At 36.9% G+C, this 23834-nt stretch overlaps 2 protein-coding genes across 4 annotated transcripts in view; one reads left to right on the forward strand and one right to left on the reverse strand.

The window, feature by feature from the left end:
- The window catches only part of LOC116560644 (ankyrin repeat and SOCS box protein 3), a 177211-nt gene that overhangs the window by 33860 nt on the left and 119517 nt on the right, over positions 1–23834 (forward strand). The window lies entirely within an intron of this gene.
- ERLEC1 (endoplasmic reticulum lectin 1) overlaps positions 1–23834 on the reverse strand; it is a 28927-nt gene that overhangs the window by 1486 nt on the left and 3607 nt on the right. The window contains exons 2-13 of one of the 3 annotated variants that reach the window (XM_032292147.1): positions 19925–20029; positions 18503–18583; positions 16969–17046; positions 16606–16669; positions 15295–15329; positions 12665–12888; positions 12443–12572; positions 9728–9889; positions 8878–8937; positions 3985–4109; positions 1975–2052; positions 1661–1736 (exon numbers count right to left, since the gene is read on the reverse strand). In XM_032292147.1, coding sequence (XP_032148038.1) covers positions 1661–1736; positions 1975–2052; positions 3985–4109; positions 8878–8937; positions 9728–9889; positions 12443–12572; positions 12665–12888; positions 15295–15329; positions 16606–16669; positions 16969–17046; positions 18503–18583; positions 19925–20029 — 1218 coding nt within the window. The remainder of the gene's footprint in view (positions 1–1660; positions 1737–1974; positions 2053–3984; positions 4110–8877; positions 8938–9727; positions 9890–12442; positions 12573–12664; positions 12889–15294; positions 15330–16605; positions 16670–16968; positions 17047–18502; positions 18584–19924; positions 20030–23834) is intronic. The other 2 variants (XM_032292149.1, XM_032292148.1) reach the window with 2 other exon arrangements.

The raw sequence follows: 23834 nt of genomic DNA on the forward strand, positions 1-23834 counted from the left end.
AAAGGAAAAAAAGTGGGAAGAAAGGGGTCTCTGAGATTTGGGGACAATTTTATATTAACATGTCTTACTGGAGTATCAGAAAAAGAATGGAGCAGAATAAATCTTTGAGGAGATAATGTCCAAAAATTTCTCCAAATTGATAAAATATATCAACACACAAATTCAAGAAGCTCAGTGAACTCCAAGCAGGATAAATACAGAGAAAAACCACATTTAGGTATTAGATCATCAAAAGTAGAACCATAAAGTTTTTAGAAGGAAATATAGGAGACTATTTTCATGATTTTGGGGTAGCAAAAATTTCTTAGAACACAGAAAGTGTTAGCTCTTAAAAAGGGATAAATGATAAACTGAACTTAATGAAATAAAAAATTTTTGTTCACCATAAGAGATGAATAATAAAGCTGGGCTGGGTGCGGGTGGCTCACATCTACAATCCCAGCAATTTGAGAGGCTGAGGCAGGCAGATCACTTGAGGTCAGGAGTTGGAGACTAGTCTGGCCAACATGGTGAAACCCTGTCTCTACTAAAATTACAAAAACTAGCCGGACGCGGTGGCATATGCCTGTAATTCCAGCTACTCAGGAGGCTGAGGCAGGAGAACTGCTTGAACCCAGGAGGTGGAGGCTGCAGTGAACCAAGAGCATGGCACTGCACTCCAGCCTGGGTGACAGAATAAAACTCAGTCTCAAAACAAAACCAAAATCCAAAAACCAAATATCAGCCAGGCGTGGTGGTGCACACTCGTAGTCCCAGCTACTTGGAAGGCTGAGGCACAAGAATTGTTTGAACTCAGGAGGCGGAGGCTGCAGTGAGCCAAGACTGCACCACTGCATTCCAGCCTGTATGGTGGCTGCTGCCTATAATCCCAGCACTTTGGGAGGGCAAGGTGGGAGGATTGCTTGAGGCCATGAGTTTGAGAGCAGCATGGCTAATATGGTGAGACTCTAGGCAAGCCACAGACAGGAAAAAAAATATGTGCAGTACAAATACAGAGTTCACATCCAGAGCTCTGTATGATGTGTTGAGAACTGAGGACCTAAAATGGTCTCAACACACAGAAACAATAAATTCTTGTGGTGATCAATATTCTGAATACTCTGACTGGATCATTACACATTCTATGGATGTAGCTAAGAATCATATGTAACCTGTAAACATATACAAATATTATATATCAATAGAAAAAAACTCAACTAAACAACACCAAACAAAAAGTGTTACACTGAGTCAGAGTTTAGGCACAATAATATTATACACTATATGATTCCATTCATGTGGAACTCAAAAAAGAGGCAAAGCTAATCCATAGTGTCAGAAATCAGAAAGGAGTTATCTCTGAGCGGAGGGCTAAGGGGTGTTTACTGGAAAGGGATATGAGAGAACTTTCTGCAGTGACATACCTTGTTTTGGGTGATAGTTACATGGGTGTATAAAATTGTCAAAACTTATCACGCTTAAAACTTAAGATCAGTGCATTTTATTTCATGTAAATTATAGATCAATTAAAAAATGTCAAATAAAAAACGTAAGCTATTACAGAAGTGGTATGTGGGCCATATTAAGTCTTGGAGACTATTGAATTTCCTTCCTAAACTTAATGCAAAAAATTAAAACCTGGCTCAAAATGGAATTTTTGATTATTTTCTTTTTAACTTACCCCAAGTATGTATTGACAGGAGTGAGGCTCTAGCATATATACAGTAACAGCATGAGGCGAATCTGATTCTTTACACCTAAAACAGAGAACTTTAAGGTACTGCCCGAATCATTTAAAGTAATTTCACTGTTAATAGTTTTACTCCTAAAAATCCCATTCAAGCGGACCCTGTATAATTTAATATAATTTTATGAATAATTTAAATAGTATACTTTAATAATTATTCTTAATTATACTTTGTTTACATAAAACTTTTGTCTATAGGAAATAGGTAAGAGAGAAGGCATATAGTATGCTTTGGTGGTCTAACTTACTTTAGTTTTACAGTCACCTGTCTTGGTTTGTCAGTTATATCACAAATATCTCCATTTCCATAAAAATGTGACACCATCCTGAATCAGAGAAACACACAAGTTTTATTAAACTAAAATCTCATTAATAGAGTAACTGTAATAGGTAGAGTGAGAAGATGGTTAGAGGGATCAGTTTTGTATTAGTTAAAAAAAAACCTGACTATAAAATATTCTTTAAAAAAAGTATTTTTAGGGTTATGTCACAAAGGCAGTCTTTTGGATCCTATAAAGAGAATATAGCAGAGAGATAGTTCATACTGGCTTAGTTAATAATAATTATTTTCACCTTGCATATTCTTTATTTGTATAAAAGTAATTATGGTTATATTCCTTTAAAAAAAGTTGTTTTAAAGTTATCTATTTCTCCAGCCCACTATATTGCTTTGTGAAACAGTTCTTTGCTTCCATCCTCCATCAAGCTACTCCCATTAAAATACTGTATGTTAGGTACTATAGTATAGAAGGCAAAGCCTAGGCCAAACTGTCAATCTCAAATGAGCAGGATCCAAAGAAAAGCTTTTATTTTACCAGTCTAACACTCATGCTTCAACATATATTGCACATGATACCACAAATTGTTTTCACATAAAAGATGTATCTACAAGGATAAGAAAACTCAATCTGGCCGGGCGCGGTGGCTCAAGCCTGTAATCCCAGCACTTTGGGAGGCCGAGGCGGGTGGATCACAAGGTCAAGAGATCGAGACCATCCTGGTCAACATGGTGAAACCCCGTCTCTACTAAAAACTACAAAAAATTAGCTGGGCATGGTGGCGCGTGCCTGTAGTCCCAGCTACTCAGGAGGCTGAGGCAGGAGAATTGCCTGAACCCAGGAGGCGGAGGTTGCGGTGAGCCGAGGTTGTGCCATTGCACTCCAGCCTGGGTAACATGAGTGAAACTCCGTCTCAAAAAAAAAAAAAAAAAAAAAAAAGAAAACCCAATCTGTTTAGTATATTATAATACTTAATGTCTATGTTTTAATTTTGCTGACTTTGACTTTGATCAGCCCAAAAAGTCAGCACACTCTGAAAACAATCCATATCATCTGTTTTAGGAAGGACAGAGGTAATACACAAGAAGGAACAAGAAAGAATAAAACATACTGAGTAAGAGTCTACAAGAAAAACTAAAATGTAGTTATTCTTGGGAAGTAAGATTAACTTACTGTGTTTTGACAAGATATATGTATATATTCCAAAAGATATGTAAAGTAGTTTTTAAAAAACAGCCTCGGCCGGGCGTGGTGGCTCCTGCCTGTAATCTCAGCACTCTGGGAGGCCGAGGTGGGCGGATCATGAGGTCAAGAGATAGAGACCATCCTGGCCAACATGATGAAACCCCATCTCTACTAAAAATACAAAAATTAGCCAGGTGTGGTGGCACACACCTGTAGTCCCAGCTACTCAGGAGGCTGAGGTGGAAGAATCGCTTGAACCCAGGAGGCGGAGGTTGCAGTGAGCTGAGATTGCGCCACTGCACTCCAGCCTGGCAACACAGCAAGACTCCGTCTTAAACAAACAGAAAAACAAAACAGCCTCAGTTCTAACAGATTTGAGCTGTTGTTACTAACAACATGCCACTCTCATTAACATATCACCCCCCATTGTTAAAGGCAGCAGCCCAGGTTTATTGCCAGGCATTCTCCTGTACGGAAATTACCTCTTAAATGTTATAATAATCATGAGGTAAATACTATTAGACAGCAAAAGTGAGAGTTAGAAAAGATTATGTAATTTCTCCAAGGTAGGAAGTGATGAGCTAGCATCTGAATCCAGGTAGTCTGACTCCAGAGACCGTGCTCTGAACTACTGCAGTGTGTTGCTTCTCAAGAAAAGAAAACTAACCTACAAGATGTCTCCTAAAAAAAATGACCAGGGATTTTAATTAAATGTTGAGTTTTTATGTTTTTCAATATTTTGAGTTTTAGAAATTCTACTAATTAGCTCCAAAGGCAAGTACAGTAAATCTTTACCTGACTGTCTGGGTACCATCGTCTTGAAGATGATAAGCTCTAGCAGTATTCTTCTTAGCCCACTCAATATGCTCTTCTTGGTTCCATGTCCCGACAACCACAGAGGTTTTCCCAGTATCCTTGTCCTAACACATGAAAACATATTTGTGATAATGCATGCTTGACATCATCAAGTAGATATGCTGATGATATGACCTTCTTATAAGCTAGTCTTTGTCTGCACAGTGGGTATCTATATTTAGGTGTAATGATGTTAGTCAAACTCAATGAGTGGGAATTTAAGTACATTATCTTTACTCCTTGTTTCTCTGAACAACATAACTAATTTCTAGTCAGGCTAGCTCTAAATGTAGTTATTTTTGGCTCTTTTATTTCTTTTCTCTTCTACAGATCACTCCCATCAGTTCTTTCCTGTGGATTTTTCAGCTTTAGACTCTTCCTCTACTTTTTCACTGTCAGCACCTCACCCCACAACCAAGAGTTTAATCTCTCATACCTAGATAACACTATCACATACTACTGTGATTCTTTTTTTTTTTTTTTTTTTTTTTTAAAGATTGGGTTTCACCATGTTGGTCAGGCTGGTCTTGAACTCCCGACCTCAAGTGATCCACCCGTCTTGGCCTCCAAAGTGCTTGGATTACAGGCGTGAGCCACGACGCCTGGTCACTACTGTGATTCTTAATTAAATATTTGGCCTCTATCTCTTCCTCTGCAGCCTAACTTTATCCTGCGCCTACTCTTTCAGACCACTGTTACACTGGTCTTTACTCATTTGATACCATGCTTACTTCTCTATTGAAATTGTCTGTCCAGAAACCACCTTTCCCATTCTGCCTTTATTATTTGTTTAAACTATATACTAGTTACATACTGTCTTATATGTGGACTTCCTTCCTTTTTTCTTCTTCCTTTTCCTTCCTACCTCCTAGCATCCTTTGATTTCCTTCTTCACATCGTATGCCAGACAACCATGCTGGGCATGAATATATATCTGTTTAGTAGAACTGAAAGCCCCTGGCCAGGCATGGTGGCTCATGCCTGTAATCTCAGCACTTTGGGAGGCCACGGCGAGTGAATCACCAGAGGTCAGGAGTTTGAGACCAGCCTTACCAACAAGGAGAAACCCCGTTTCTAACAAAAATACAAAATTAGCCAGGTGTGGTGGTGCATGCCTGTAATCCCACCTACTCAGAAGGCTGAGCCAGAAGAACTGCTTGAACCTGGGAGGCAGAGGTTGTGGTGAGCCGAGATTGTGCCATTGTACTTCAGCCTGGGCAACAAGAGCAAAACTCCATCTCAAAGAAAAACAAAACAAAACCCTATGTGGCAAAGGAAACAGGCAGGGTCAATGCCCAGTGGAGCTTAGTGCCTAATATAAGAGATAACTAATAACATTTGTTTTTAGTAACTAGATTAAGTTCCTAGACAGGCAGAACTTAGGGCAGCAAAGTGAAGTGTTTAAGAGGTTGGATATGGAGCCAGACTGCCTGGGTTTGAATTCCAGTTTCACCAGTTACTATCTACTTGACTTTAGGCAAGTTACTGAACCTTTGTTTCTATTTCCTCATCTTGGAATAACAATAACCACCTCTTTAACGTTGTTATGAATATAAAAGAATACGTGTAAAGTACATAGTACCTGGCATACAGTAAGCACCATATTTGCAAGTTATTATTATTTTTAGTATCTCTCCAAACACCTAACATAGTTCCCCAGAAAGTTCCAGGTTATATAACCTTGGCTAAAATAAGTTTGGTAAAACCTAGTTTCGCAAGTGTATAGGAATGCAAGTCATTGTTTATGTAAGTGTAAACTGGTCTAACTCTGGGAGGGAATTTTTCAGTATGCAGATACTTTGACCTAGCATGTATGTTGATAGAAATGTCCCTTATGGCCGGGTGCAGTGGCTAACGCCTGTAATCCCAGCACTTTGGGAGACCAAGGTGGGCAGATTATTTCAGACTGGGAGTTCAAGACCAGCCTAATCAACATGGAGAAACCCCATTTACACTAAAAATACAAAATTAGCTGGGCGTGGTGGCGCATGCCTGTAATCCCAGATAACTCAGGAAGCTGAGGCAGGAGAATCGCTTGAACTTGAGAGGTGAAGGTTGCAGTGAGCCAAGGTTGCATCATGGTACTCACTCTAGCCCGGGCAACAAGAGCGAAACTCCATCTCAAAAAAAAAAAAAATCGAAAAAAAAAAAAGGAAATGTCTCTTATGAATATACTTGCAAAAGTATACCAACAGAACTATTTAAAAATGTCTACTAAAACAGTATCACGGCGAAAACTGGAAACAAAGGTCCATCAGCAGAGATCTGGTTAAATACACTGTGGTACAGACATAATCCTCTGTACCTGCTGAAAAGAATGAGATCGGTTGTTGCTGACATGGAGAAATCTCCAAGATACTAAGTGAAAAGAACAAGCGGCAGAGCAGTGCATGATCCTTTCTCTATAAATAAAAAAGTCATACAAACATCTATATATAGATGCATTTTTATATACATGTTTTTTTTTATGTGGAGTGCTATGAAAATGTTAACAGTAGTTACTTATGAGAAGTAGGATGATGGCAGAGGACAGAGATACTTCTCGTTTAAAATTTTTGGCATACATTTCTTTTTTTTTTTTTTTTTTTGAGACGGAGTTTCGCTCTTGTTACCCAGGCTGGAGTGCAATGGCACGATCTCAGCTCATTGCAACCTATGCCTCCTGGGTTCAGGCAATTCTCCTGCCTCAGCCTCCTGAGTAGCTGGGATTACAGGCACGCGCCACCATGCTCAGCTAATTTTTTGTATTTTTAGTAGAGACGGGGTTTCACCATGTTGACCAGGATGGTCTCGATCTCTTGACCTTGTGATCCACCCACCTCAGCCTCCCAAAGTGCTGGGATTACAGGCGTGAGCCAATGTGCCCGGCCATACATTTCTTTAATTAAGAAACTCACCAGGTATGTGGGTTGCAGTTAGATGATACTTTATCCTTTTTCTGTATTGCTATTAAAAAAAACAAACATCTGCAAAGTAGCAGGAATAAATAAAAACACTTAAATGAAACTTCTTAGGTTTGGTTTAAGTGGGAAATAAAAAAAAAAACAACCCAACACATCCTACTCTATAGATGTCTCTATAGATGTCTCCTTTATTTTGGAAGATTTAAATGTGGAAGGTGAATTGACAATCTGTCCCAGTATGATCTATCTTGGAATTTAAGATCAGTTCAACACATTAGCAGTGGGCAAATATACACTTTTCTATTTACTGGTCATTTTCTTTTTTAGATAATGAAAATAGTCTTTTAAAGCAGCTTGGTCCATATTCATTAATTAAAGCTTGTCTTCAATATCTACCAGCTTACTTTACTAAACAAAGTATAAGTAGGACAAATAACAAATTGGAACTGGAACCTCAGAATTTAAGCAGGCTGGCCCAAGCATGAGAGAATATACTGCCTGAGTCAAAAAATTATACATGAAAGGAAGAATAAAAGCCCAAAAAGTATAATCTTAAAAGTTATTTTAAACTTAGATGATATAATATCTTCTTTTTAAAAAAATTTAAAAATTTTTTTGTAAAGATGGTATTTTGCTTTGTTGCCCTGGCTGGTCTGGAACTCCTGACCTCAAGTGATCCTCCTGCCTTGGCTCCCAAAATGTTTGGATTATAGGCATGAGCCACCATGCCCTGGTGGCCCAGGGTATCTTACTCTTTTAGCTGAGAAACTTGCTGTATTTACCCAATATTTGTAACTCTAGCAATAATGTATGATCTTACTTTTTTTTTTTTTTTTTTTTTGGGACAGAGTCTCACTCTGCTTCCCAGGCTAGAGTACAGTGTGATCTCGGCTCACTGCAACCTCTGCCTTCCAGGTTCCAGTGATTCTTGGGCCTCAGTCTCCCAAGTAGTTGGAATTACAGGCACATGCTCAGCTAATTTCTATATTTTTAGTAGAGACAGGTTTCACCATATTGCCAGGCTGGTCTCGAACTCCTAACCTCAGGAGTTCACCTCGACCTCCCAAAGTGCTAGGAGTACAGGCATGAGCCACTGTGCCCAGCCGCATTTTCTTAATTTATTTTTTGAAATGGAGTCTCCCTCTGTCACCCAGGCTAGAGTGCTGTGTTATCAGCTCACTGCAACCTCCTCTGCCTCCCATGTTCAAATGATCCTCCCACCTCAGCCTCCCGGGTAGCTAGGATTACAGGCGTGGGCCACCACTCCTGGCTAATTCATTTTCTTAATTTAAAGATGAGTTATAAGAATGATTAATTTCTTGATCAAAGCTAAAGAGGTATAGCCACAACAGCTCATTATTCCACCAGGCTCATAGCAATACAAGCATATGGTAATAAGCAACATCACTTTAAGGTTACTGATTTGGTTAATGCCAAGTTTTCTATTTTCCCAAATTTGGGGATACTTTCATTATGCTAATCATATTAAAATCATCTCATAGGCCGGGCGTGGTGGCTCACACCTGTAATCCTAGCACTTTGGGAGGCCGAGGTGGGTGGATTCACGAGGTCCGCAGTTCAAGACCAGCTTGGCCAACATGGTGAAACCCCATCTCTACTAAAAATGAAAAAAAAAATAAAAAAAATAAATTAGCTGGCCATGGTGGCACATGCCTGTAATCCCAGCTACTCAGGAGGCTGGGCAGGAGAACTGCTTGAACTGGGACCCGGGAGGCGGAGGTTGTAGTGAGCCGAGACTGCACCACTGTACTCCAGCCAGTGCTACAGAGTGAGACTCCTTCTCCAAAAAAAAAAAAAAAACCAGCTCATAATTAAAAGTAACATAATTCACCCTCCTTTTCTCTATAATAGATTTTTTTAAACTTTAAACCATTTAGTGGTAGAATGATATATAAATGCTATTCTATACCTCATGGTATTGATGTACATGTTTGCCATAGCAGAATTCATATTTCCACCAACCAACACCCTAAATAAAAGAAAACATATTAGATCAAGTTAAGCACCAGGAAAAGAGGATGTGGGCCTGTCTTAATACTGGCATATCATAGTAATGGAAATACATGTTATTTTTAAAACCTGTAAAAGCAGTAGTATGGTTGAAATTTAAAAGAAAACATTACTGAGAAATTATAAAAGGCAAATACAGAGAATATGCACTGTCTTGGTAAAATTTTAAATACGATAAAACAAAAATTCCACTAGTAACTATTTCACTAGTAACTGTATTTCCCACTGGTGCTAACAGTCAGAGTCAAAATTTTTAACTTTGTTAAGGGAGATGTTGGCTGGGTGTGGTGGCTCACGCCTATAATCCCAGCACTTTGGGAGGCTGAGGCAGGAGGATTGCTTGAGCCCAGGAGTTTGAGATCAGCTTGGGTAACACAGTGAGACCCTATCTCTAATTTTTTTTTTTTTTAAGGGAGATGCTAATTCAATTTTGAAATGTGATTGCTACATAACCAAAATGTGGGATGTACAATTACATGCTCATTCTAGCAATCAACCAGAATCACATAAGATTGCCAGAAAAAAGGCCAAATTTTTACCTTGTGAAATAAAGAGAACTTAAAGGCTACGGATTAGATTATAGAGACATAGGGGTATGAGACTGCAGAAAGAAAATGTTCTTTGGGGATGACAGGATCATGCCATTTCTCTATAGAAAAATTCCTTTTCAGTGCTGCTGATGCCCACTGACCATATCTGGCAGGTAAAAGTTGTAAAATAAACATTTAAACTAAAGATTTACTTCTCACCCCATGAAAGCAGTAGGAACCACTAAGAAACTCTTTTATGAGCTGGTCATCTGTCAGTTTGGATATGTGGGTTGTCCCAACAGTGAGCACTGGCTGAGAGCCAATTGCAATAGGCTTGTGAATAGCTGGAAATCTCTCTTCTTTAGTTGATTGCAAATCTTCCTAAAATGAAACACACACGTTTAAGGGTTTAAATTTTAAACATTTAATGCCACATTTAATTTTTTTTCAGTTATGACTTGTTACTATTTTTAAACTGCAGAAAATTTGAAAAATTGTCCACTTGTTTTTACTACATTTTAAGATAATGGACTCTGCAACACCTAGCATAGGGAATGCTCGAGACAAATGCTAGTTCCATCTATCAGTTAGGACCATCCTAAACATTAAGGGATAATTTCCATTTCACATAGTTTGTCTCATTATTCTTTTTTTTTTTTTTTTCTGAGGTAGAGTCTCGCTCTGTTGCCCAGGCCGGAGTGCACTGGTGTGGTCTCAGCTTGCTGCAACTCCGCTTCCCCGGTTCCAGCAATTCTCCCGCCTCAGCCTCCCAAGTATCTAGGATTACAGGGGCCCGCCACCACACCTGGCATATATGTTTTTTTTTTTTTTTACTAGAGACGGGTTTTCACCATGTTGGCCAGGCTGGTCTCAAACTCCTGACCTCAGGTGATCTGGCCACCTTAGCCTCCCAAAGTGCTAGGATTACAGGTGTGAGCCACTGTGCCTGGTCTATGCTAAATATTTTTAAAGCATTATCAACTGTAGCTTTAAAAAAACTTTATTTTTCTCAACTGGCAGTTAAACACATTAATTAATTAATTAATTTTGAGATAGGATCTCACTTTTTACCCAGGTTGAGGGCAACCTGAGTTCCTGGGCTCAAGTGATCCTCCCACTTCAGCTTGCTGAGTAACTGGGAGTACAGGTATACGCTATCACGACTGGCTAATTTTTTATGTTTTTGTAGAGACAGGGTTTTAGTTGCCTAGTCTGGTCTTGAACTCCTGGCTTCAAGCAATCCTCCTGCCTCAGCCTCCTAAAGTATTGGGATTATAAGTATGATCCACCATGCCCAGACAAAACACATTAGTTAAAGAGAAGTAAACTGGCATTTTTTCCTTGAAGAGTAACGAAAGCTGGGATTTATAAAGCATTTTGATTCAGCTAACTTTTAAGTATTTGCCAGTATTTAGATTCCTATCAAAAGGAAGACCAGAAGAGGATTCTACCCCAAATCTTTTAAAAAAGATAGCATTTCAAATTCAACTGTGAAATTAATTACCTTTTCGTCCTATCAGAATGACAGTGCTAGTCACAGCATTCAGAGAGTCCAGTAATGCTTTTGCAAAAGTACTCAAGAGGAAGGGAAGAAACAAGAGTTGCAGCCAAGTATTAGTTTCTTCTGCCCTCTGGTTTAATGTAACACCCATAGCTAAAACAACCAGTTTTAGCCATGTAAGTGTATGATTGAGGACTGAAAAAAAATATAAGACCACAGAAGAGGAAGCAGTTATCTCTTCCTGAGTTAATCCACTGGAAATTTTGGCTCATTTCCAAAGGAAGTAACATTGGAATCGCATCTTGAATCATAAGTAGAAGTTCATCAGCAAAAGGGGTGGGAGGGTACAAGGCAAGAGAAGAAGAAAACAGTATATTGAAAGTCATGGAGGGCCAGGTGTAGGGGTGCACACTTGTAATCCCAGCACTTTGGGAGGCCGAGGCAGAACTGCTTGAACTTGGGAGGCAGAGATTGCAGTAAGCCAAGATCATGTTACCTTATTCCAGCCTGGGTGACAGAGTGAGACTCCTTGGTACTTTTAAGAAACTCAAGTTTTTCAGAACAGCTGGGATAAATGGAATGGTGATGAAAGATGAGGCTGAAGTCAGACCACAAAGGTGTTTGTATTCCATGAGCAATGATTCTATCCTGAGATGTAGATTGTATTAACCACCAAGAGATTAAACATGTAATCAAAGGTTGACTTCAGAAAGTGCATTTTTTGAGCTGTGTGGGAAGAATCAGAAAGGGGATGTATGAAGAGACCAGTTTCCAGTTCTAGGAAATAATGAGATCCTGAACTAATGACAGGATGGATTTAAAAAGCTTTTAGAAGATAACATCAATGACTTTCAATGAATGATTAGGATTAGAGACAAATGAAGAGATACAGGTAAGAAAAATGACTTAGGTTTCTAATTGGTCAATTGGGTAGGGCATAGGAGAAGGCAAGAAAAGGGTTAGCATGAATGAGAAAAAAAGTGGTGTGAGATTATTAAAAGTGTATATGGTTATGCCCAATAGGCAGATGAAAATGTAAGACAGTATATTAAAATGGGGAGGCAGAGTAGAGAAGTGGTTAAAAGGGTAGCAATGAGATGAAGAATAAATAATGTATTAGGAGACAGAGATGGGGTTTTAGTCTATTTTTTAAAGAGGGTTAGCTGGGACAAATACCTAAAAATTAAAGCATAATGTGTATGATGTCAAACTTTAAAATATTATAAAATTATGAGTATAAGAGAATAAAATAGTTTGAGAAGTACTAGAACAAGGAAAAGGATTAAAATCCATGAAAAGAAATGGAATTCAAAATGTTGAGCCAGTAAAATAAATTACTACCATTATACTACAGAAATCATTAAAATACTGACATATGCTCTGAAGTTTTAAAAATGAAGCACTGAGAAATTATCATTAGTCAATTCTCATACCTCTTTACTTCTCCTAAAAGGCACCCTTAGTATTTCTTCCTGCTGCTCCAACTGCCTCAGAGTGAGGGGCTTAAATGGTGATCCTGGCAGTGATTGACAAAATATGTCATTCACAGGAGATGCTCTGAACCTATTCAGTAAGAACAAAGCATTAAACCTATGCACAGAACACTTTAAAGCACGCGTGCATTTTATGTTTAAAATATTAAATGCACATCCTACCTATATTTAGGATGACTGCACAAGAGTGGTGTCAAAATGACAACTTCATATTCACAAGTTGTAACTTCAGCTACTGAAAGAATTTCATGCTTAGATTCAGGATGACATATGTACATCACAGTACTTGATCTGGGCCGGTTCTGTTTCAAACTACAAGGTGTACCATTTCCCATTCCCACAGGATAGTATGGTGTCATCTGACCTTCGATATTTTTAGTGGGAATCTTAAAAAAAAGAGTATAAGACAGACTTTTCATTAGACATGGAGATGGGACTGAGGATGGGAGAGGAACTTATTATTCATAATGGAAGAAAACTGCATTTTACTTATTAACTGAAAGGTAACATTTCTATATCGTTAGTTCTCCCTGTAATATTATTTTGATTCATAAGTTTTTATTTGAGCAAATACATAATTTCAGAGCTAGTTTAATACAGCAAAAAGATTATTATTTGGTGCCAAAATTAACATGGTAAATAAATATACTTTTATATAAAGGACTACAAAATAATGATTAATATTAATTATTTTCACAGTTCTAAAGAAAGAGACTAAGATATCCCACAATAGGCTAAAAAAAAAAAAAAGAAAGAGACTAAGATAAAATATAAAAACTTACTATACTGGGCTGCTTAGAGCTTTCTTCTCTAAACCCTCAGTGAATGGTTATGATTCTACAGATCTGAAGGCTGATTTGCCAAAAAATAGGGCTGTATAGTGAAACATTATATTCTAAAACAGAAGTCTAAATACAGTACTGACAGGTTCAACAATCTGCTTGCTTTTCTTCCCCATTTTTACGTTAACAGGACATACTATCCAACATGTAACTCCTATATAAATCTCTTCAAGGCCAGCAAAAGACAAATTAAAAAATTTTCATGGAATGAAGGAATAAAGGATAGAACCTGAGAAGACAAGGATCACTAAGAAGTTAGTTCCCATACTTTACATAAACACAAGAAAAATCTACTGTAAGAACTTTAAAAAGGTACTGTTAATAATATCTCCAAGCAAGCTCTTTGAAGGCAGGGATCTCATCTTATATCACTTTAGTACCCTGTCAGCTCTATGTCCAAAACCAGCGATAAATAAATGTTTTCAGGAAAAAATTTTTGAGATTTCTTTTTATGTATGTGATTTTTACACTGGTGTCTGAAATTATAAAATCCTAGGTTCAAATTCAAGCTTTAAATTTACTAGATTTATGACTTTGACTAAATTTCAGTTTTTGTCATTTGGAAAAGCAGAATAATAACATATGGGCATGTACTGCATAGTGACGTTTTGGTCAACAATGGACCTCATATATGACAGTGGCCCCTTAAGTTTGTTACAGAAATCTGATATATGGCATTTGATACCGGCATTGCAGTAGCAGAAATGACTGATACTCAGTAATGGTACCAAGACACTTGGTTTTCCATAGGAAAAAAATACAATAAAAATATATATACCACGTATGTTTGTGTAAGTATATTCTACTATGCTCGCACAATGATAAAATCACCTAACCAAATACTTCTCAGAATGCATCTCCATCGCTAAGTGATTCATGGCTGCGTATTCAAAGGTTTTGGGAGAATTAAACATTAGCTTTTGTTACATGTCCAGCAGTGTCTGGCTTATAAACTGGGGCTCAAAAAATAGTTTTCTTCCCTTACCCTTTTCTTCCTCTTCCTTTATCATTTCACACTTTGAATTCCATCTTGCTATCCTCCAGAGTCACAGTAGATAACTATTTTAATCTTAAAGGTAGTCTGTAAAATTAAAATCTTTTAAAATAGCAATGCTATGTGTGTCTATGCTTAGCTTATCAAGTCTCCCAAAAGCTACCTTTTTAAGTCATAGGCATCACTTTTAAGTAATTTTCAAGGCCTTTACCATTTTACTTTACTTCTAAAAAAAGTATCATTATGATATTAAGCCATTTAATAGAGATATTTTCTATCAAATAAGTTATTTAAACTCTATGAACATTTTTGGGATTTAAAAATTGTGATTAGGTTTCCTGAGGAACTATTCTTTTTAAACAATCCTATGTTACAGACATCATTTATCCATTCTTTCAATTAATATTTATGAAGTGCCTACAATATATCTGGCACTCTGCTTTGCACTGTGAGATAAAGAAATAAAAGACAGTCCCTGCTTTTAAGATGCTTGCATTCTGGCAGATTGTTATTTATATTATAGTTTACCTGTTTTGCCCACAGGAGATGGGGACCAAACAAGAGAAAAAAATTGCAAAACCTCTTCTTATAATAGTTTCCAGTGTTATACACAAGGAACCACTGCTAAGCATAGAAGTGATATAATACTACTATGGAATCTTTCCCAGACACATCAGTGATAGATTTATTTTCGTATGATCTTTTTAAAATTTTTAAAAATTTTCATAAAATCTTAAGAGTAAATAGACCATAGTGTCTATTTACTCTTATGATTATACAAAAATAATTTTCTCAGAAAAACAAATACACTGTAAAGTTTCTTTAACCCAATCCTTTGAGGTATTTGATAGATGAAGAATAAGAACATAAAGCTATATCCTGTCAGTTAGGTTATATAAATTCAAACCCCAGTAACAATAAATGTTAAGAGTAAAAAATCAACATCTGTCACTTGCCTCACTTGATTTTTCCTTTTCTTCTGCTTCTCGTTCTGTGGAACATGAATAATAAGGTTAAGTGTAAAGAATGAGCAGTGACATATGTGATACAAATGACTTAAGTTTTCAACCACCTTTGTAACTTTAAACTTCTTTCTAAAGAAGATTCAAAACACATATGATTTTTATCTTACTACTCTAAAGCTAGTTTCCTTGAAATGGTTTTGTACGAAAGGACAGTCGTATATAATCTTTACCTAGGAAATACTCTATTTCAGGCAGAAAACTGGCCACAAGAATTTTCTTTTGAGGTATTTTTAATCTCAGTAAAAAATTTAATATTAAGTTAGTTGACAAATTTGAATACAGATTCATAAAAATATTTCACAATTTGAGAGAGATATATATTTCCACATATAATAACTTTGCTTAAACCAAGCAGAAGACTAACACTATATGACACTAACATGAACCTGGCATTGTTTTCACTATTTTTTTGCTTTGATAAATATGTCTTTTTTCTTATTTATTAGTAAAGTTTTTAGGCTGTACATGGTGGCTCATGCTCATGCATACAATCCCAGTACTTGGGAGGTTGGGGTGGGTGGATCCCCTGAGCCAGGAGTTTGAGACCAGCCTGGGCAACATGGTGAGATTCCATCTCTACAACAAACATGAAAAGTAGTGGGCATGGTGGCATGTGCATGTGGTCCCAGCTATTTGGGAGGCTGAGGCAGGAGGATCACTTGAGCCCAGGAGGTTGAGGCTGTAATGAGCTGTGTTCGTGCCACTGCACTCCATCCAGCCTGGGTGACAAAGAGAGACTCTGTCTCAAAAAAAAAAAAAAGAGAAAACCAAGTTTTCTTCCAAAGTTTTCTAAGGGACAGTTCAGAAACCTATTTCAGTATTTTAAAATTCACACAGTGCCCCCCCCAAAAATCTCTTAAATTACAACTTGAGGGCCGGGCGCGGTGGCTCAAGCCTGTAATCCCAGCACTGTGGGAGGCCGAGGCGGGTGGATCACGAGGTCAAGAGATCGAGACCATCCTGGTCAACATGGTGAAACCCCGTCTCTACTAAAAATACAAAAAATTAGCTGGGCATGGTGGTGTGTGCCTGTAATCCCAGCTACTCAGGAGGCTGAGGCAGGAGAATTGCCTGAACCCAGGAGGCGGAGGTTGCGGTGAGTCGAGATCGTGCCATTGCACTCCAGCCTGGGTAACAAAAGCGACTCCGTCTCAAAAAAAAAAAAAAAGAAAAGTTACAACTTGAACATATATTTTAAACCAAATTCCCATTTTACTGTCAAATCACTGGGTGGACACCAACCTTTTTCAAATAGAAGGTTCTTGGCCAACATATTCCCAAGGTAGTATTCATGAATATTTATTTTCTAATTGAAAAGTAAAATAAAATACAGTCAGTATTTTGCAAAGACATTTTAAAGGATACAACTTTAAAACTATTTTTAAAAATTATTTATTTATTTATTTATTTTTAAGACGGGGTTTCACCATGTTGATCAGGCTGGTCTTGATCTCCCGACCTCAGGTAATCCACCCGCCTTGGCCTCCAAAGTGCTTGGATTACAGGCGTGAGCCACCGCGCCCAGCCACCTTTAAAACTATTAATCTCATTATTGAATTTCTCATCTTATAATGTTTCGTAATAATATTTTGAAGAAAAACACACCTGACCAGTTTCTTTCTCTTCGTGGTACTGCCGAATGTGTTTTCCGTGACATACTTCGTAAGTCCAGTAAGACTCAATCTAAGAAAGATGGATGTATTTCAAACACAGAAGCCATATAACTCAGCTGAATTATTTTTGATATATGAAGTAGCTGAGACTTCCCCGAAGATTTCCACATGAGCTTTCATTAAATGACACTTAAAATTATGCCTCAGAAAAATGTGAAATTTCTAAAGTCTATTCATTATTTTTACTAATTAGCTATATGTGAGAATTCTGTGAAGGAAACAGGCCTAGAACACATCTGGGGTCTGTAATAATTACATGACTTAGGGATAATTTTCTGTGTAGCTTAAAATATAACAATTAGCATTTTAAATTAAAATTCTATTATATCCTTTCAGCCGGGTGCAGTGGCTCATGCCTGTAATCCCAGCACTTTGGGAGGCCAAGGCAGGTAGATCACTTGAGGCCAGGAGTATGAGCCCCCCTAGCCAACATGGCAAAACCCTATCTCTACTAAAAAATAAAAAGAATGAGTGGGGTGTGGTGACATGTGCATGTAATCCCAGCTACTTGTGAGGCTCAGGCAGGAAAATCACTTTCATGTGGGAGGCAGAAGTTGCAATGAGCTGAGATCAGGCTACTGCACTCCAACATGGGTGACAGAGCGAGACTGTGTCTCAAAAAACAAAAGAAGAAAACTTTATTTTGACCTAAAAAACATTCAAAACAGCTTGGTAAGTGATATAATTTATTACTGGTATTATTTGGTATCTGCTGCATACACTAGACAGGAATTTAAATAAATAAGATATTATGAAATTACTAGCTGGGCACAGTGGCTCATGCCTGTAATTCTAGCACCTTGAGAGGCTGAGGTGGGCGGCTGGCTTGAGCTCAGGAGTTTGAGACTAGTCTGGGCAACATAGTGAAAAATCTTGTCTCTAAAAAAAATACAAAAATTAGCTGGGCATGGTGGTGCTAAGCTACTGAGGAGTCTGAGGTAGGAGAACAGCTTGAGCCTGGGAGGTTGGGGCCGCAGTGAGTCGTGATCATGCCACCAAACTCCAGCCTGGGTGACAGACCTTTTCTCAAAAATAAAAAAGAAATAACTTAGATTTATACCTAACTTAAAATCTGATACAATAGGAACAAAGAACAAAATGCTGTATGTTCTCATTTATAAGTGGGAGTTAAACAATGAGAATGCATGGACACAAAGAGGGGAATAACAGACACAAGGCCTTTTTGAGGATGGAGAATGGGAGGAGGGAGAGGATTAAAAAAAAAAAAAACTATTGGGTTCTATACTCATTACCTAGGTAACTAAATAATCTGTACACCAAACCCCTGTGACATGCAGTTTGCCTATGTAACAATTCTGCACATGTAACCCTAAACCTAAAATGATAGTTAAAAAAAAAAAAAACCTGATAACAACATAAAAAAGAAGAAACGCATGAGTATTTTCAAAGGTCTTTGGCTGTTGGTAATCTGTTGTCTAGTCATTTAGTATACATTAAATACATACCCTGTAGGAACAACTGCTTTGTTTAAATAGCGGTTCCAAAAGCTCTCTTGGTTTAGGGCCTTTATAATCCTTTTCTTCTTCCTAAGAAAGAATTAGAGTTTAATATTTACAATTTTTCTAGAACTTCACTAAACTTTGCTGTTTGGTTATTAACTCATTACTCAAATCACAAATGCTTAGAAATAAAACAGAAAAAAAGTCAAAATGTTGAACAAGAGCCTATGGTATGCCACTGCTTTCAAATGAACTGAAGTATAAAATACTGGAGCCATAGAATAATCTTCCATAGAGTTCATTCTTTCTTCTCTTAAAAAATGGTTTGTTAAAATGTATTATTTCTCACAAGGCAAGAATGGAGGGAAAAAACGGTTTTTTAAGTATCAGTCTCCTAACAATTCTTATAAACCTATTTCAGAATTTTTAAATGCTTATACCCAAACAAATTCTTAGCTATGAAAGCCTTAGAATAGTTGAATCTTATAGGATATATTGGAAAGTTTTAATATACTTTTCAGTTTTTCTATTTTTTTACATTTCAGATTTGAAAGCTATGTATGTGTGTGTGTGTGTGTGTGTCTGTGTGTGTGTGTGTCTGTGTGTCTCAAGGAGTCTTAAAATAGTGGTCTTAGATTTCAAATCTGAACAAAACCCAAGAAAGCACTGAGTTTAGTATTTCTATTTTACAGATCATGAAAATATTATTGAATTGGCTTAATAAATTTATTGAGTGGAGGAAGTGAGTTTCAAATTTGTTCAAGGTTCCACAGCTAGCTATAGCCTATACCTCAGCCTCCTGGCTCCTAGGCTGGTGTCCTTTCCATTTTACCATGCTGCCTCTCCTGTTTCATCTTGAAAGAAGTCATTGCCTTGAAGGATGGATAAGAGGCAGTTAGGGCATTTTAGGAGAAAGAAAAGGGCATGAGCTAAGGTAGTGAGAAAGCATGAGGTACCTACAGACTTATTTATAAACAATTCTTTATTTAAAAAGTCATATATACATTTAAAAATTACACCTTGCTTTAAAACCCCAATTTCTACAAAGAGAGCAAGTGTGGAGTTAGATTTTTATTTAAAACATTAATAATTATTTGCTAATTTTTGTGAGATAAACTGCAAAATCAAAGAGTTCAAGAATATTAAAAGTGATTAATATTTTTTATTTTTTTTTAAAGACAGGGTTTCACCACGTTGGCCAGGCTGGTCTTGAACTCCTGACCTCAGGTGATCCGCCCGCCTCAACCTCCCAAAGTGCTGAGATTACAGGCGTGAGCCACCACGCCCGGCAAAAGTGATTAATATTTTTATGCCAAAACAGGGTTATTGACGAATCTGTGATTCAATTTTACCTCAAAGTATGTAGTTGCAATGTTTTAAATAAACATTTTTGGTGACAGGATTATCTATATATTTATAAAAACTTACCTCATCCCCACTTGTCACAAGGGGAAGTATGCATTTATATTTTTCTTTATCTGCAGTTGTCATGATGACATAATTATCTTCTTTATACAAAACTCCAGTTGTGGGCTGCAAATAGAACAAAAAATATACATCATATTCTTCTCCTGTGAAATTGTATCACACTGAATAACTTTAGTTCTAGCTGGAACAAAGTTTCTTTAAACTAATTTAACATTTCAACAGATTTTTTTTTTTAAAGGGAGGGAAAATATTCTAATACACTAACAAGAATTTTAGATTCAGGGGGTACATGTGCAGGTTTGTTACATGGATATGTATGATGATGAAGTCTGGGCTTCTAATATTCCTGTCACCCAAGTATTGAACATGATACCCTAGTATCTGATAGGTAGTTTGTCAGCCCTCCCTCTCTCCCCGCTTTTGAAATCTCCAATGTTAATAGTTCTCGTCTTTGTGTATGTATTCAGTGCCTAGCTTTCACTTATAAATGAAAACACACAGTATTTGGTTTTCAGTTTCTGTCTTAATTCACTGAGGATAATGACCTCCAAGCTGCCCTGGTGTTGTTGCAAAGGGTGTGCTTTCATTCTTTTTTGTGGCTTCATCTATATATTTATTAATTACAAGATGAAGATAATAAGCTTTATCCTGGGGTCATAATAGGAAAAAAATGAAGAAAATAATGTTTGGAGTATAAAGAAAAAAGAAGGAATGCAATAGGCTGAAGTTAAAATAGTGATTACACTCAGTAGGGTGAGATGGGAGGATTGCCTTAGCACAGGAGTTCAAGATCAGCCTGAGTAATATAGCAAGACCCTGTTATTACAAAAAAAAGAAAAAAGAAAAAAAGAAAAAAAAGGTACTAAAAGGTGGCAATGAATGTTAATAGATACACCATCACTGAACATTTATTACTGCTATTAGCAATTACCATCTACATATAACAATCCACAGCACCTTACAAATGTACAGTACTCTCAGTTCTGTTGCATGGGACATGAAAATAATGTAATGCATTATTTTTCATATTGGGAGAATGTATGAATTTATCCACAAATAAATTCCTTTTAAAAGCAAAATTACTATAGATCCTCTTTGCTGACTTAACTTTTTTTTTAGTATATATTAGGGGTCATCAAACTTTTGTAAAGGGCCAGAGAGTAAATATTTTAGACTTTGTGAGGCATATGGTCTGTTGCACCTCTGCCACTCTAGCAATAAAAGTACAAAGACAGCATGTAAATAAATAAGTACTATGATGTTCTAATAAAACTTTATTTATAAAAATACGTGGTGGGACAGCACAATGGCTGTAGTTTGCCAACTTCTGGCATACATTGGCAAAATTATCTTTAAGCTTTCTACACTATGAAACCAAACAAATTCGCATTGGTTATATGAGTCAACAGAATTTGAATAAACACTTCAACTAATACAACTGATATTATTTTAGTAAAACCAAATCTCTGCTTCCTGAGAGCAGGAAATGTGATACTCATTTTATTATGGCAGGTATTTCTGTGTTTTATGATATGTGTTCTATGATAATTCAATTCTCTCTTCATTTTCCTCTTATGGTACTGTGCAACTATGGTACTATTTGGCCATTTCTGGCAAGAAAAGAACCTCTTCTTATTAAGGACCTTTGTTCTATTCTCAATTTAACAATAACTTTTTTTTTTTTTTTTTTTGAGACAGGGTTTTTTACTAACACAGGCTGAGTGCAGTAGCATGCAGCCTGAACTCCTGGACTCCGGTGATCCTTCCACCTCAGCCTCCCTAGTAGCTGGAACTACACGTATGTGCCACCATGCCCCGGTAATTTTTCTGTAGAGATGGGGTTTTGTCCTATTGCCCAGGTGAGTCTCAAACTCCTAGGGTCAAGCCATCTGCCAGCCTCTGTCTCCCAAAGTGTTGGGATTACAGGCTTCAGCCTGCCTAACAACTCTTTACTATAATAAAACCAGTACTACTAGGCACCAAGGTAATCCTAAACACAAATGCAGATTACAGAATTTCCCCCAAGACACTAAAACAAAGCAGTAAGTACTAGCTGTATTAGCTCCAGGACAGTACTGTTTTAAGTGCTTTACATTCATTAACTCATTAATCCTCAAAACAAGCATTATATTCATTTTTACAGAAATGGACACTAAGGCCCAGGCCCTAAACAATTTGTCCAAGATTTAAAAACCTAGAAGTAGCGGAGCCCAGAGAATTCAAACAGATTGGCTGCATATTCTGAGTGCTCTTAACTATTTTAACATATTTGAGTCAACTTTTACAAACTTTTTCTAGGTTACTATGTAGACTTGAATTACGGCCAAGGATATGTGTTTAAAAGGCCACTCTAAGGCAGATGTGCACCTGTAATCTCAGATACTAAGGAGGCTGAGGCGGGAGGATTGCTTGAGTCCAGGAGTTTTGAGTCCAGCCTGGGCAACTGAGACACCATCTCTCTTAAAAAAAAAAAAAAAAAAAAAAGCATTACAGATGATGAGGAAATCAAAGAGATTTGAAAGTAAAAGTTGCAAAGCTAAACTGATCATAAAGGATTTCTTAGAAACATTTATCAATTGTGCCAACAATTTGCTGTAAGATACAACATTCGTAATTCCTTTCAAAATGGTCTCCAAAAGGCTAACAATGTAAAAAGTAACTACTTGTTTGGAACCACAGCAAAAAAGGGAAGACAATTCTTGATGCAACCATTTGTCTTTCATTAGTTTAGGAAAGGCTGCTTTCCCAATAAAATAGACCAAATAGCGATGCTACCTGAAAACTCTTTACTGAAACAGTGAGTCACTTATTGGGACCACAAGATGTATTTTTAAGCAACATTTACTCTACTTTTTGGTAACAGGAATTACTGAGAAAAAAGTTAACCTTTTGTAATTTTTCTAAAAATTTTGATCTACTAAAATCAGAAGGATTCTGATTTTGTAAAACAGGTTCTTACTTTAAGAAAACAAAATATAATAAATTCTGAATGTACAGAATTACAGATAGTATTAAAAAACTTATTTTACGTAACAAGGTATTTTCAGTGTAAGAGGTAGTGATTTGACATAAAGTCAGATTTTAGCAGTGAAAGTCAAATTTTAATATAATGAAACTAATCAGAGGTGCTGGGGTACTTTAAAAGTCAAGGAACTTAAAAAATATCTTGGCATGAGAGGAATTCCTAACGTTTGACACAGGTCTGAAGGAATTAAGACGGTTAGAGGATGAGAGATAGAACTTCTGGTAGAGGCTATAAAATACATTTGATAGAACCTGTCAACGTAAATGACATTCTATAAACCATGGAGTTGGTCAAAGAGTAGTGCTAGGGAAAATCTGTAAGTAAAATATATTCTACATTAACAACAGAAGTAGACAGAAAATTAGACTGATATGTGGTTTAATTTGGTGAAATCCATGAACTCTATGAAGTAATGCATAATTGAATTGGACATAACAACACAGAGATGATACTTCAGAAGGAAAGTATGTACACAAAAACAAAACTGAATGCTAAAAATCAATAAGGAAAGAATATCATAATTATTAACTAGTTAATGTAAACATTAAAAAATTCACAAATTTTTTGGCCAAGCGAGGTGGCTCATGCCTGTAATCCCAGTGCTTTGGGAGGGCAAGGCCAGAGGATGCTTGTGACCAGGAGTTTGATGCCAGCATAAGCAACATAGGGAAACTCTATCTTCACCAAAACACACTAACAACCTCCATTTTTCAGTTTTGGTGCTTAATACTTTTTCTAAGCAAATTTGGAAGCAAGATTGTAAATGATTATATATTGTTTTGATATATCTGAATGGGAAGATGATTTAAAGCAGGTAATTTTAAAGCTTAAAAAAATTTAGACCTTCTAATCCAGTCTCTTTCAATTTCAGATGGTAGACAAAGG

Source organism: Sapajus apella, unplaced genomic scaffold (assembly GCF_009761245.1).
Source record: "Sapajus apella isolate SASKATOON/1434 unplaced genomic scaffold, GSC_monkey_1.0 scaffold26, whole genome shotgun sequence".
Classification (NCBI taxonomy): domain Eukaryota; kingdom Metazoa; phylum Chordata; class Mammalia; order Primates; family Cebidae; genus Sapajus; species Sapajus apella.